Raw genomic sequence first — 15096 nt, forward strand, 5'->3', positions numbered from 1 at the left:
GGGAGTGAAAATGAAATGATTTCACTACTTCAGCAAGTTAGGCACTACAAAGAATTTGAAGGCATCGACAAACATCTTAAATGTTACAATGAAAATGAAGATTTGGAGGTTGTAGTTGTTAACATTGTATGAAGGCATTCTAACGCCTGCAATACGTGTTTGCACTGATGTTGTTCATTTACCGTCAATCAAAAGAACACGGCAGTGTACACTGGATGAATTCCTCCACTGATAACTATTAGGAACTAATACATAGTTTCTAGTACTATAATAGTTTAGGTAGTGTTCTAATTTGTTCTGTATTTAATTTAAATACATAATTTGTTCCTCAGTTAAATGGTAGTTGCTATGTTTTGTAACCTGAAAACATTAAACTAATTCAAAGGAAGACAGTTGAGTCTGAAATGTGAGTCTAACTTCACGGTTACTTAAGTGAGATGCTATTGTGATGATGTATGAAATCTATGTATTTATACATATAACCTGTAATAAATTACTTAAACAAACAAGAATGCAATATATACTGTATGTACACCATATTACTGATATGTTACTGAAATACTAAATACACAACAGTATTTTGTCTTGTTTTAAAACTACTTTCATGAAACTTTGGCTAATTGTGGCAGCCACTTAATTGGGACAAAATGTACTGGTTCCATGGTGTCCCAATTAACCAGAAAGTGGAATTTATGTATCTATGCACATTTCATTCCATATCCATACTATAATCTCTAACTTTTTTTCATATAATTCTTTTTTCTTATAATTGTTGAATGTGGCTTTTGTTGCATGCCATGCCAATACACCACCACAAATTCCTAATTCATGTAAATGCATACTGTGAATAAAGTTGGCTTTTGATCCGAAAGTGATGGTAGCTGAGGATATTTATATCGGATGAGGCTTAAAGTCTTCTCTTAAGCTAAGAGCTCATGTACAGTGGACTCAATATCATCGCATCTTAAACTGAAGCATATCACTACACAGGAGATTCCCAAGTGCTGCCCTGTTCCTACCGGAATGAGCCACGAGAAACCAGCCACTCACCTGTAACTCAAAGTTTGCCGGGTCTAGGAAGAGCTTGTTCAGGACAGCAGCAAACTGATTGACAGCTCGTAGGAAGACCCTGTGGGAGAGGAGTGAAAAAAATACTCTGAGTGTCACTCGTGTCCAAGAGAATGGGACAGGAGATCTCCTTTCAAGGCCACACACTTTCATTGCTTGTCCAGTTTTCCACCTCTGGGTTGGGAGGGGCACAGTGGGTAGAGCCTGAATCTGGTTATGTCATAGGTTAGTGGAATTTCTGCTATCTTGGGTCTGGTTTGAGAAGACCACGACTACTTTTTAGTCCTTTGTTCCCTTCACACTTCTTTTTGCTCTTGCGACACGATAAAATGGTGACACATCAGGTTTTACGCCTCGTTCTTAACCTCTGAAGAAACTTTGGATTGCAAAAGCACCAGGATGCAACAGCAGATGGGAAAGGTCATTAACAATGTCCAGTGGAAGGTCATTAACAATGCCCAAGTGCAGGGTCACCCTCAGGTGAGGGTGGGCGTACGTGACAGTCAGCTCCAGCCACACCGGGTTCAATCCTGACCTCCAGTGGGGAGTTTGCACGTTCTCCGTGACTCCTCAGGGTGCTCCGGTTTCCTCGCATGTCCCAAAACCCCGCAGGCTGGCGGGCGGGTTAATTAACTGCTGCAAGTTGTCCCTGGTGTGTGGGTGAGTGACTGAATGTGGGGTGGGGGAGCTGATGGGAATGTGTGAAGATTAAAAATAAGATTAGAATGGGTTCCCAACCTGGAGTCCACGGACCCCCTTGCCCTAATGGTATTAGTCCACGGCGTGAAAAAGGTCAGGAACCCCTGGATTAGAGCATAATTATAAATACAAGATTGTGCAGATCCCAGAGGTGGAAACACACACAAAATGCTGGAGGAACTCAGCAGGCCAGGCAGCATCAATGGAGGGAATAAACAGTCAATGTTTCAGGCCGAGACCATTGATCAGAACAGGAAAGTTAGCGGGAATAATAAAGTGGGAAGGGAAGGAGTTCGATCTGGCAGGTGATAGGTTCAGGACACATGGGTTCCATCTGCATCATTGGCTTTCATCGGTACCTTAGACACATCTAACACTCTAAATCAATGCACACAAAAGTCTGGGGGAAATCAGTAAGTTGGGCAGCATCTTTCCCACTGGGTTTGGGTGAGACTACAACTGAAGGTGAAATGTTTAAGGGGAACATGAGGGGAAACTCCTTCACTCAGAGGGTGGTGAGACTGTGGAACGAGCTGCCAGCGCAAGTGGTGCACATGACCTCCATTCAATGTTTAAGAGAAGTTTGGACAGGTACATGGATGGGAGGGGTATGGAGGGCTATGGTCTGGGTGCAGGTCGATGGAACTAGGCAGTTTAAATGGCTCAGCACAGACTGGATGGGCTAAAGGGCCTATTTCTGTGCTGTAGCACGGGACCTACCTGTTCTGGACCATGTTCATCACCATCCAGTCCGAAGGGTAGACATTCTTCCCAATAAGATCCTTAAACATAATGAAGGTCTCCATCAGGAAGTCCTGGGAACAAAGCAAAGGAACTCAAATCAACTTTGGCAAATTTGGTAAATTGGTTTCCTTATATCACAATGTTCAAAGGCCTAAATAGAGTGGATGTGGAGAAGATGTTTCCTTTACTGGGGGAGTCTAGGACCACAGGGCACAGCCTCAGAATAGAAGCTCTATTCATGATGTGCCATGTGGTATGACGTGGGCAATCATGGTTTCCCCATGACTGTGACTGTTCTTTGCAATTTTTTCCCCACAGAAATGGTTTGCCATTGCCTTCTCCTGAGCAGTGTCTTTACAAGAAGCGTGACCCGAGCCATTATCAATACTCTTTAGAACTTCCCGGTGACCAAACACTTTAATTCCAATTCCCATTCCCATTGAGACATGTTGGTCCATGGCCTCATCTTGTGTCAAATATGAGGCCCGTCAGGGAGGAGGAGCACACCTTATATTCCATCTGGGTAGCCTCTAACCTGATGGCATGAACATTGATTTCTCCTTCAAGGTAAAACAAATTCCCTCCCCCTCCCCTCTTCTATTCCCATTCTGGCCTCTTATCTCTTCTCACCTGCCTATCGCCTCCGCCTTCCCTTTCTCCTAAGGTCCACTCTCCTCTCCTATCAGATTCCTTGCTCTCCAGGCCTTTACCTTTCCTTCCTCTCCAGGCCTTTACCTTTCCTACCCACCTGGCTTCACCTATCACCTTCTAGCTACCCTCCTTCCCCTCCCCTCACCTTTTTATTTTGGTGTCTACCCCTTCCTTTCCACACCTAATGAGGGGTCTCAGCTTGAAACGTCGACTGTTTATTCATTTCCATTGATGCTGCCTGACTCCAGCATTTTGTGTGTGTTGCTTTGGTTGTCCAGCATCTGCAGGTGTTTTTGGGTGGAAGAGTCTATCTTATACTATTTAAAGGTACTAGGGGACCACTGAATAGTCAGGACTGCTGAATTGGTTTGTAACCATGGGATAGAAGCTGTCCTTAAGCCTGGTGGTACGCGCTTTCAGGCTGTTGTGTATTGGGGTCCTCTGCTTGATGGGAGACGGGAGAACAGAGTGTCCAGGAAGGGTGGGGTCTTTGATTGTGCTGGCTGCTTTACTGAGGCCGTGAGAAGTGTAAACAGAGTCCATGAAGAGGAGGCTGGTTTCTCTGCTGTGATCACAACTCTCTGCAGTTTCTTGCGGTCATGGACAGAGCAGTTGCTGCACCAATCCGTGATGCACGCTGCCAGGATGGTTTCCATATTGTATGGGTGGCGGGGTGGAGATACGTCTCTATCAAAGGAGGTGTAAGGTGTTCCTTGTCTCCGCTAGCTTGCAGGTCGCCCTTGGGCAAGGTGTAGCACCTGCTTAGCCCCCCGATCAGGGTTACGTGAAGCCATGGGGTCTTCATGTCATATGAGGAGATGGTGGATATCACAAGTCCTGGTTATGTGACCACTGACACCAGGCAGACAGTCTCTGAAGTATTGATGATGGCTGGGGTCATGCTTCTTGTAAAGACACTGGCCAGAAGAAGGCGATGGTAAACCACTTCTGTAGAAAAATTTGCCAAGAACAATCATGGTCATGGAAAGACCACGATCGCCCATGTCATACAACACACAATTGATAAAGATTGATAAAACTTTTGATCTTTTCTTGCTTTAGAGAATTAGTGACTTGGTCTCAGCAACATCCACATAACACTCCGGTGCATTAAATTCTTCAGTAACTCCTGTGTCAACTACATAAGAGCTTCAGTCTCAATGTACTCCGTGGCTGTGGTGTACAACTGTATCACTGGCACTTGGTTGTTATCGTTGCTCCTTTTCACGCCTTCTGGCACATCGGACGGCACTTTGCTCTTTCCGTAGCACTTGACTGTTTTTAACGGGGACGATGCAAGCAGCTGGCCGGATTCGAACTCTGGACCATTCGCCTTGAAGTCCGGTGCTGATGTCACTACACCACCGGCCGGCTTCATCAGCACTTTAGTGTGCGATTAAGTGAGATGGCAGCTTGTTCTTACTGAACGTTTGACACCATCCACGTAACCCAGGGACACGGAGAGAGCTCATCGGGCAGCGATAGGGAGGGAGGAGTCCAGTTTTCTCTTGATGGTGACATACAGTACTGTTCAAAAGTCTTAGCCACGTCCATATATAGCCAGGGTGCCTGAGTGATGATAAACCTGATTCTGATCTGGGTCTCTATTGTGGACTGAGAGTGGGAAGGGGGCAGGGAGAGGGGAATCATGGTTGGGAAAGGGGCAGGGAGAGGGGAGGAAGCAGGAAGCACTGAAGAGACATTCTGTAATGATCAATAAACCAATTGTTTGGAATCAAATGACCTTCCCTGGTGTCTCAGGGCTGGGTATGTCTGCACCCTCACCATCCCCTCTGCCCCGGTATGCCTTCTCTGCCACCTGTCCCACACCCCTCCCAAAGCGCTCCACCCTCACCATTCCCAACATCCTTTGCTCCTGCCAGATTTATAAACTCACTCTCCGCTCCATGTTGACAAATACAGTACTCTGCAAATGTCTTACACACCCTCGCTATATATATGTGCCCAAAACTTCTGCACAGTACTGTATGTCTCTCTGTTGTTCAAATGGTTCAGTTTAAACTCAGAGAATGTATACAGTATCCAACCTGAAGTTCTTACTCTTCGCAGACACCCATGAAACAAGAAACCTCAGAGAATGAAGGAAAGGAAGGTCAGGACCTCAAAGTCCTCCCCCATCCCACACAGAAGCAGCAGAAGCTTACAGGCTCTTCCTCTCCATCGAGGGACGGAGAGATCACACCTGCAACAACCAGAGCAGGAGACCAGCAACTCGCTGTTCTGACGAGTCCCTTCTCCACGCCGCCACCCGCCCCCCCCCCCCTCCAAGAGAGAGACCGACAGGCTCTTACTCAGCCTCAAAAGAGAGAGCGAGAAAGAGGAAGGGAATGCTTCTACCAACAGCAGCACACTCTGGCTGCTGTCTCAACATTTCCACAACATTTCAGTCAGTGAAATTGGAGAGCAATTTGCACTAATATTAACTTTTTTGTTCTAATTGTGTTCTTTCTTGTGGAAATTATACATAATTAGTGCGTAAACCATGCTTTTCTTGTGAATGGTGCTTATCGGATGCTCTGTGCCTGTGATACTGCTGCAAATAAGTTTTTCACTGCACCTGTGCACAGGACAGTAAACTTGACCTTGAAGTAGATAGGATTAATAGTAACAACTTATTTATGGAGCATTTTCCCTACAGACGATGTAGTTCAAAGTGCTTTACAAGGGGATAAATTACAAACATGAAAATCAAAGACAAAAAGTTGTTAGTTAAAAGCAAGTTTAAAAATAGTTTTTGAGTTGGTGTTTAAATGGGTTAACTGAGTCTGCATCCCTTATAGTTTCAGGTGTTGAGTTCCACAGTTTCGGAGCATATTTCAAAAAAGCTGACCTGCCAATGATATTTTGAGGGAGATTGTTTAACTCTAAGAGCCCGGTGGAGGAAGACTTGAGAGCTCAAGCAGGAGTACAAATGAAAACGATTCTGTGATGTACCCCGGTTTGGACTGTTAAAGAGCTTTAAAAACAAGTAAGAGAACTTTAAAATCAGTTGTAAAAGATACAGGAAGCCAACGCAGAGTAGCAGGATCAGTGAAAAGGTGGAGTTAGCATGGACACAGAGGGCTGAAAGGCCTGCTCCTGCTGTAAGATTCACATTAACCAGATGTGGAAAGGACTAAACAATGGGTCTGGGGTCATTCGCAGGACGGGAGAGCTCCTCCTGCACTTTGTGTGTGCTACAGATTTCCAGCATCTGCAGCAGCTCTTGTATCGACGACTTGTTAAGACTCATTTTTCCAAACTTAGACGTACCGGGAGGGGGAAAGAATTGGGAAAGACTTTACTTACTATGATATCGTGCCGGGTCTTGAACGTGTTGATGTAATGCGTATAGTGGTAGTCGTCCATCTGCTTCAGCACTGCTATCATACAGGCAACAAAAGATCCCTGGAGGGGATTATAGAAATTCGTTCAAAGTTAATTTATTACCAAAGTACCCTCAGTACTGTAGTAATTGTACGTACTGCACTGTACCACTGCCGCAAAAAAAACCATGACATCTGTGAGTGATGATAAACTTGATTCTGATATGGGTCTCTATTGTGGACTGAGAGTGGGAAGGGGGCAGGGAGAGGGGAATCATGGTTGGGAAAAGGGGAAAGGAGAGGGGAGGGAGTGGGAAGCACCAGAGAGACATTCTGTAATGATCGATAAACCGATTGTCTGGAATCAAGAGGCCTTACCTGGTGACTCAGGGCTGCGTGTGTCTGCATCTGCACCCTCTCTGCCACCTGCCCCCACCCCCCACCCGCCTCTTTCACCTGTCCCACACCCCTCCCACGGCCCTCCACCCTCACCATTGCCAACATCCTTTGCTCTCAGCAGATTTACAAACACACTCTCCGCTCCACATTGGCAATACTGTGCAAAAGTCTTAGGCACCCTCGTTTTATATAAAGTGAAGGCATCCGTTAGTCTTGCGAGACCATGCATCTGCGCCTGGAAAGTCTTCACTCTCCAGGGCACAGGCCTGGGTAAGGTTGTATGGAAGACTGGCAGTTGCCCATGCTGCAAGTCTCCCCTCTCTACGACACTGATGTTGTCCAAGGGAAGGGCACTAGGACCCATACAGCTTGGCACCAGTGTCGTCGCAGAGCAATGTGTGATTAAGTGCCTTGCTCAAGGACACAACATGCTGCCTCGTCTGGGGCTCGAACTCACGACCTTCAGATCGCTAGTCGAACGCCTTAACCACTTGGCCACATGCCCACACATCGAAGACTTTTGCACAGTACCGTGTATATCACAAGATATCAGATGAGCTTTGTTCGTCACACGTATAACAAAACATACAGAGAAATGAAAGCAACACACACACAAAATGCTTGAGGAACTCAACAGACCAGGCAGCATCTAGGAAAAGAGTATTTTTCTATACATGCTGCCTGGCCTGCTGAGTTGCTCCAGCATTTTGTGGGTGTTGCTTGAAATTCCAGCATCTGCAGATTTTCTCTTGTTTGTCAGTGAAATGCATCGCTTGGTCAACACAGTGCAAGGACATGCTGGGGGCAGCCTGCAAATGTCGCCACTCTTCTGGCGCCAACTCTAACCTGTACAGCTTTGGAATGTCAGTGGAAATCAGAGCACCCAGGGAAACCCAGGCAGTCACAGGGAGAACGATCAAACTCCTTACAGACAGCCGTGTGAGTTAAATCTGGATTGTCAGCGCTGACAATGGACGTTTTGTTTAGGGGCAGATTAGATGGACGGTTCTCCCAGTAACCATTCATGATCCATGAACCGGGGCAGTTTCAAAGATTCGAAGTACATTTATTATCAAAGAACGTATGCGGTATGCAACCTGAGATTTGTCTTCTCCACAGACAGCCACGAAACAAAGAAACACCATGGAACCCCCTCAGGGAAATATCAAACACCCAAAGGGCAACAAAAGAACAAGTTAGGCAAACAATTACTTCTTAACCAAACATTACACAGTGAAAGTATTGGGAAGTTCTGATGGAGAGGATCCACTCAAAAAGCAGATCCCTCAGGGAGATCCCATTCCCTCTGCCTAACACACAGGGTATCCTAGTGGTCAGCAACACACAGACAGACGTCCGTACTGGGCTCATACTGATTGTGAAGCTGGCACTGGGAGTCTGAGGCCCAGAGTTCAAAGTCCCTGGGTTGGTACCGAAAATCGAAGCCCAAAGGTCAGAGATTGAAGTCAGTGAGTATGAAAGTGGAGACCCGATGGTGGAAGCCCTGGGTAGCAACGTCCAAAGATCGGAGAGCTGGTGGCGTCAGAAGCCTGATGCCTGCTAGTCCGCACCAAGGACCTGAGGTTGGAGGAGCGGAGGGGGGCTGTCCTGGTGTTGGGGGTCTATCTCTGTGCGAGTGGGTGGGTGGGTGGTAGAGTGGGAAACAGAGACTCGTTTTGTTGTGGTTGTTTGTGTTGTCCTGCTGAACATAGTGGGCTTGCTATGTTAGCGCTGGCATGGATGGCGACACTTGTGGGCAGCCCCCAGGACATTCCTTGGTTGTGTTGGTTGTTTACACAAAATGACACATTTCTCTGCCTGTTCGATGGACTTGTGACAAATAAAGGAATCTGAATTTGCTGCAGTGGGCAGTGCTGCTACCTCGTAGCTCAGTGATGCAGGTTTGATCCTGACCACTCTCTGTTCTCCTTGTGATCGTGTCAGTTCCCCCCCCCCACTCCACAGTTTCCTCCGTCATCACACAGATTGTCAAATTAATTGTAAAACTGCCCCCCGCCCCCCACCGTGTGTGAGTGAGTGACAGGGCGACGTGGGAAGATTAAAATTGGACCAGTGATGGTGGGTGGATGAAGGACAGCACAGACTCGATGGGCTGAATGGCCTGTTTCCACTCCGTTTGATGGGGGAGAAGTGAGACAGAGGCTGTTGGGTGACGGGTGGGTGAGAGGGAGAGGGTGTGGATGATGGGGGGGGGCGGGAGGGGGAGTGTGAGACGGAGGTCGGACAGTGATGGGTGGGACCGGATAAAGGAGGAGGTGGAACTTACGATGAGGCCAGACTGACGGTTTATCCCGATGACGGTACGGTTGATGCGTCTCAGGAGCCTCTCCATGAGCAGCTGAACGTGGACTTTCTGTGGCCCCTGTAACACCAGGCATCCAGAAAGCTTACAGACCAAGCGAAGGGTGTGAAGATCACACTGACGTCATGAGTAATGCTCACTACCCCTCGGCTCACTCAGGTACCGAGGCAATACGTGTAACCCTTCGGGACCGCTCTGCTAGGAGTCCAAGGCCAACCCAGGTTGGTGGTTTAGTCAGACTTCCCCTCACACCAGCCTCCTCTCTTCGTACTCCTTCTCTACCCCTCTGTCTGGTTCCATCTGCCCAAAAACCCTCCCTTATCCAGTTCCACCTCACCCCATTCCAACTGACCATCAACCCTCCCTCATCCAAGTCTGACCTCTGTCTTGCGCTCGCTTCCCATCCCCACCCCGTTCCATCTCCCAAATCCCTCTCCTCCCTTATCCAGTCCACCAATCAGCTGCTGATGTCCTTCGATGAAGGGAGTCTGAGAATCGGAGTGGGAGTGCGGCGGAAGCCATTTTAAAAAAATTTTTCGTTTTTTTCCCATCGGCGTTCAGAGAGGCGGGACTGCGCAGGCGTGTGACGTCGGGTAGTGAAGCGCGGAAGATTTAAAAGAAACAGAGCCTCATACAGTGGGCAGCGTAGTAAGCCAGGAGCAGAGTGAAGGCTTAAGGGCTTCGGTTCAACAGGCTTAGGCGGAAATGGGCGAGGCGAGGAAGGTTTGGCATTCATTTTTTGTTGTTATTTGAGGAGGGGGGCAGTATGAATGTGAGGGCAGTTTGTTGTTCTCGGTGCTGGATGTGGGAGGCCCTGGAGTCTCCAAGCCTCCCGGACGTCTACATCTGTGCCAAGTGCATCGAGATGCAGCTCCTAAGGGACCGCGTTACGGAACTGGAGCTGCAGCTCGATGACCTTTGTCTGGTCAGGGAGAGTGAGGAGGTGATAGAGAGGAGTTGCAGGCAGGTGGTCACACCGGGGCCACGGGAGGCAGACCAGTGGGTCACGGTTAGGAGGGGGAAGGGGAAGTCAGGTAATAGACAGTACCCTGGTGGCTGTGCCCCTTAACAATAGGTACTCCTGTTTGAGTACTGTTGGGGGGGACAGCTTACCTGGGGGAAGTGACAGTGGCCGTGTCTCCGGCACAGAGTCCGGCCCTGTAGCTCAGAAGGGTAGGGAAAGGAAGAGGAGGGCAGTTGTGACAGGGGACTCAATAGTAAGGGGGTCAGATAGGCGATTCTGTGGACGCAGTCCAGAGACCCGGATGGTAGTTTGCCTCCCTGGTGCCAGGGTCGGGGATATTTCTGATCGTGTCCAAGATATCCTGAAGTGGGAGGGTGAGGAGCCAGAGGTCGTGGTACATATAGGTATAGCATGACATAGGTTGGAAAAGGGAAGAGGTCCTGAAAGGAGAATATAGGGAGCTAGGAAGGGAGTTGAGAAAAAGGACTGCAAAGGTAGTAATCTCGGAATTACTGCCTGTGCCACGCGACAGTGAGAGTAGGAATGCGATGAGGTGGTGGATAAATGCGTGGCTGAGGGATTGGAGCAGGAGGCAGGGATTCAAGTTTTTGGATCATTGGGACCTCTTTTGGCGCAGGTGTGACCTGTACAAAAAGGAGGGGTTACACTTGAATCCTAGGGGGACCAATATCCTGGCGGGGAGATTTGCGAGGGCTATTGAGGTGACTTTAAACTAGAATGGTTGGGGGGTGGGAATCAAATTAAAGAGGCTAGGCGAGAGGAGGTTAGTTCACAACAGGGGGATGGGAACAAGTGCAGAGAGACAGAGGGGTGTAAAATGAGGGTAGAAGCAAAAAGTAGTAAGGTGAAAAGTAAAAGTGGCAGGCCGACAAATCCAGGGCAAGCATCAAAAAGGGCCACTTTTCAACATAATTGTATAAGGGCTCAGAGAGTTGTAAAAGAGCGCCTGAAGGCTTTGTGTGTCAATGCAAGGAGCATTCGTAACAAGGTGGATGAACTAAAAGTGCAGATTGTTATTAATGAATATGATTTAGTTGGGATCACAGAGACAGGGATATTCAATATTCAGGAGGGATAGACATGAAAGAAAAGGAGGTGGGGTGGCGTTGCTGGTTAAAGAAGATATTAACGCAATAGAAAGGAAGGACATTAGCCGGGAGGATGTGGAATCAATATGGGTAGAGCTGCATAACACTAAGGGGCAGAAAACGCTGGTGGGAGTTGTGTACAGGCCACCTAACAGTAGTAGTGAGGTTGGGGATGGTATTAAACAGGAAATTAGAAATGTGTGCAATAAAGGAACAGCAGTTATAATGGGTGACTTCAATCTACATATAGATTGGGTGAACCAAATTGGTAAAGGTGCTGAGGAAGAGGATTTCTTGGAATGTATGCGGGATGGTTTTTTGAACCAACGTGTCGAGGAACCAACTAGAGAGCAGGCTATTCTGGACTGGGTTTTGAGCAACGAGGAAGGGTTAATTAGCAATCTTGTCGTGAGAGGCCCCTTGGGTAAGAGTGACCATAATATGGTGGAATTCTTTATTAAGATGGAGAGTGACATAGTTAATTCAGAAACAAAGGTTCTGAACTTAAAGGGTAACTTTGAAGGTATGAGTCATGAATTAGCTAAGGGTTGACAGTGGATATGCAATGGCAAGCATTTAAAGATCGCATGGATGAACTACAACAATTGTTCATCCCAGTTTGGCAAAAGAATAAATCAAGGAAGGTAGTGCACCCGTGGCTGACAAGGGAAATTAGGGATAGTATCAATTCCAAAGAAGAAGCATACAAATTAACCAGAAAAAGTGGCTCACCTGAGGACTAGGAGAAATTCAGAGTCCAGCAGAGGAGGATGAAGGGCTTAATTAGGAAGGGGAAAAAAGATTATGGGAGAAAACTGGCAGGGAACATAAAAACTGACTGTAAAAGCTTTTATAGATATGTGAAAAGAAAATGATTGGTTAAGACAAATGTAGGTCCCCTACAGACAGAAACAGGTGAATTGATTATGGGGAGCAAGGACATGGCAGACCAATTGAATAACTACTTTGGTTCTGTCTTCACTAAGGAGGACATAAATAATCTTCCGGAAATAATAGGGGACAGAGGGTCCAGTGAGATGGAGGAACTGAGGGAAATACATGTTAGTAGGGAAGTGGTGTTAGGTAAATTGAAGGGATTAAAGGCAGATAAATCCCCTGGGCCAGATGGTCTGCATCCCAGAGTGCTTAAAGAAGTAGTCCAAGAAATAGTGGATGTATTAGTGATAATTTTTCAAAACTCTTTAGATTCTGGACTAGTTCCTGAGGATTGGAGGGTGGCTAATGTAACCCCACTTTTTAAAAAAGGAGGGAGAGAGAAACCGGGGAATTATAGAACGGTTAGCCTGACATCGGTGGTGGGGAAAATGCTAGAGTCAGTTATCAAAGATGTGATAACAGCACATTTGGAAAGTGGTGAAATCATCGGACAAAGTCAGCATGGATTTGTGAAAGGAAAATCGTGTCTGACGAATCTCATAGAATTTTTTGAGGATGTAACTAGTAGAGTGGATAGGGGAGATCCCTATCCACTGGATGTGGTATATTTGGATTTTCAAAAGGCTTTTGACGAGGTCCCACACAGGAGATTAGTGTGCAAACTTAAAGCACACGGTATTGGGGGTATGGTATTGATGTGGATAGAGAATTGGTTGGCAGACAGGAGGCAAAGAGTGGGAATAAATGGGACCTTTTCAGAATGGCAGGCAGTGACTAGTGGGGTACCGCAAGGCTCAGTGCTGGGACCCCAGTTGTTTACAATATATATTAATGACTTAGATGAGGGAATTAAATGCAGCATCTCCAACTTTGCAGATGACACGAAGCTGAGCGGCAGTGTTAGCTGTGAGGAGGATGCTAAGAGGATGCAGGGTGACTTGGATAGGTTAGGTGAGTGGGCAAATTCATGGCAGATGCAATTTAATGTGGATAAATGTGAAGTTATCCACTTTGGTGGCAAAAACAGGAAAACAGATTATTATCTGAATGGTGGCCGATTAGGAAAAGGGGAGGTGCAATGAGACCTGGGTGTCATTATACACCAGTCATTGAAAGTGGGCATCCAGGTACAGCAGGCGGTGAAAAAGGCGAATGGTATGCTGGCATTCATAGCAAGAGGAATCGAGTACAGGAGCAGGGAGGTACTAATGCAGTTGTACAAGGCCTTGGTGAGACTACAACTGGAGTATTGTGTGCAGTTTTGGTCCCCTAACCTGAGGAAAGACATCCTTGCCATAGAGGGAGTACAAAGAAGGTTCACCAGATTGATTCCTGGGATGGCAGGACTTTCATATGATGAAAAACTGGATCGACTAGGCTTATACTCGTTGGAATTTAGAAGATTGAGGGGGATCTTATTGAAATGTATAAAATCCTAAAGGGATTAGACAGGCTAGATGCAGGAAGATCGCTCCCGATGTTGGGGAAGTCCAGAACGAGAGGTCACAGTTTGAGCATAAAGGGGAAGCCTTTTAGGACTGAGATTAGGAAAAACTTCTTCACACAGAGAGTGGTGAATCTGTGGAATTCTCTGCCACAGGAAACAGTTGAGGCCAGTTCATTGGCTATATTTAAGAGGGAGTTAGATATGGCCCTGGTGGCTAAAGGGATCAGGGGGTATGGAGGGAAGGCTGGTACAGGGTTCTGAGTTGGATGATCAGCCATGATCATACTGAATGGCGGTGCAGGCTTGAAGGGCTGAATGGCCTACTCCTGCACCTATTTTCTATGTTTCTATGTCTGCCTCCTCACCTTCCCATCCCCACCCTGTCCCAACTGACCATCGACCCTCCCTCATCTGAATTCAGCCTCTGTCTTGGGCTTGCTTTCCTCCCGTCTGTCCCACAACCCTGCCCGTTCCATCTCCCAAACCTTATTTGGTTGCACCCATCATCTCTCGCCCCCTTGTCTCAATACCACCCCCCCACTGGCTCCATCTGCTCATCAACCCTCCATTAAAGGGAAGAGAGGGAGGAATGGCACCGAGGCTGGCAATTGGCATCTGAAACAAAAACACGGGCGCACAGACGTAGACACACAGACGTGTGGGTGCATGGACACAGACATAGACACAGACGTGTGCGCACACGAACTCTGCTACAGGCACACACACACAGACACATGCACACACGCATACACACACACACACACCGGCACTGACACAGACGCAGGCACGGACGCACACACACACACGTGCGTGCAGATCGGGTGGGGCCACAGTCACTCACGATGTCGTCCCTGTCCAGCATCTCCAGGGTGCTGCTGAGCAGCCCGGCACAGGCCTCGTGGTCGGGCCGGCTGGAGCTGTCGTCGAGCTGTCCGCTGAGCTGGTCGATGATGAGAGGCAGCAGGACGTCCCGGCAGTCTGTGTGGGGGAGGGAGTGAAACACACACACGTCTGGCTGTGAGACCGGAAAGAGGCACAGACCAGTGGTCAGTCAGCCAGTAACCCGTGTCACCCAGAACCAGGGGGTGGGTGGGTGTGAGTGGGGCACTGACCTGGTGTTGCAGACCACAGGAGGATCTCCTGACACCCTCCCCCGTCCTGTCCCAGAACCCAGTGACTCTCTTCCCTCTCTCCCATCCCACAATCCACTCATTCTCTGCCCTGTAACCAACCCACATTCCCACAACTCTCTCCATCTCTCCGTCTCACAAACCACTGACACTCTCCACATCCTCGAATAACCCGAGCCTCTCCCGTAATCCGCTCACCTTCTCCCTATCCCACAACCCACACCCTCGAATAACCCCAGCCTCTCCCATAATCCACTCACCCTCTCCCTATCCCACAACCCACATCTTCGAATAAACCCCGAGACTCCCCCATAACCCACTCACCTTCTCCCTATCCCA

At 47.8% G+C, this 15096-nt stretch overlaps 1 protein-coding gene across 3 annotated transcripts in view; it reads right to left on the reverse strand.

The window, feature by feature from the left end:
• Window positions 1-15096, reverse strand: part of dock5 (dedicator of cytokinesis 5) — a 222736-nt gene that overhangs the window by 57918 nt on the left and 149722 nt on the right. For all 3 annotated transcript variants that reach the window (XM_072266712.1, XM_072266714.1, XM_072266713.1), the window contains 5 exons: window positions 14469-14605; window positions 9175-9270; window positions 6472-6570; window positions 2488-2582; window positions 1051-1129 (listed from right to left, as the gene is read on the reverse strand). In XM_072266712.1, the coding sequence (XP_072122813.1) occupies window positions 1051-1129; window positions 2488-2582; window positions 6472-6570; window positions 9175-9270; window positions 14469-14605 (506 nt within the window). The remainder of the gene's footprint in view (window positions 1-1050; window positions 1130-2487; window positions 2583-6471; window positions 6571-9174; window positions 9271-14468; window positions 14606-15096) is intronic.

The sequence above is a fragment of the Mobula birostris genome, chromosome 8 (genome assembly GCF_030028105.1).
Source record: "Mobula birostris isolate sMobBir1 chromosome 8, sMobBir1.hap1, whole genome shotgun sequence".
Classification (NCBI taxonomy): Eukaryota; Metazoa; Chordata; class Chondrichthyes; order Myliobatiformes; family Myliobatidae; genus Mobula; species Mobula birostris.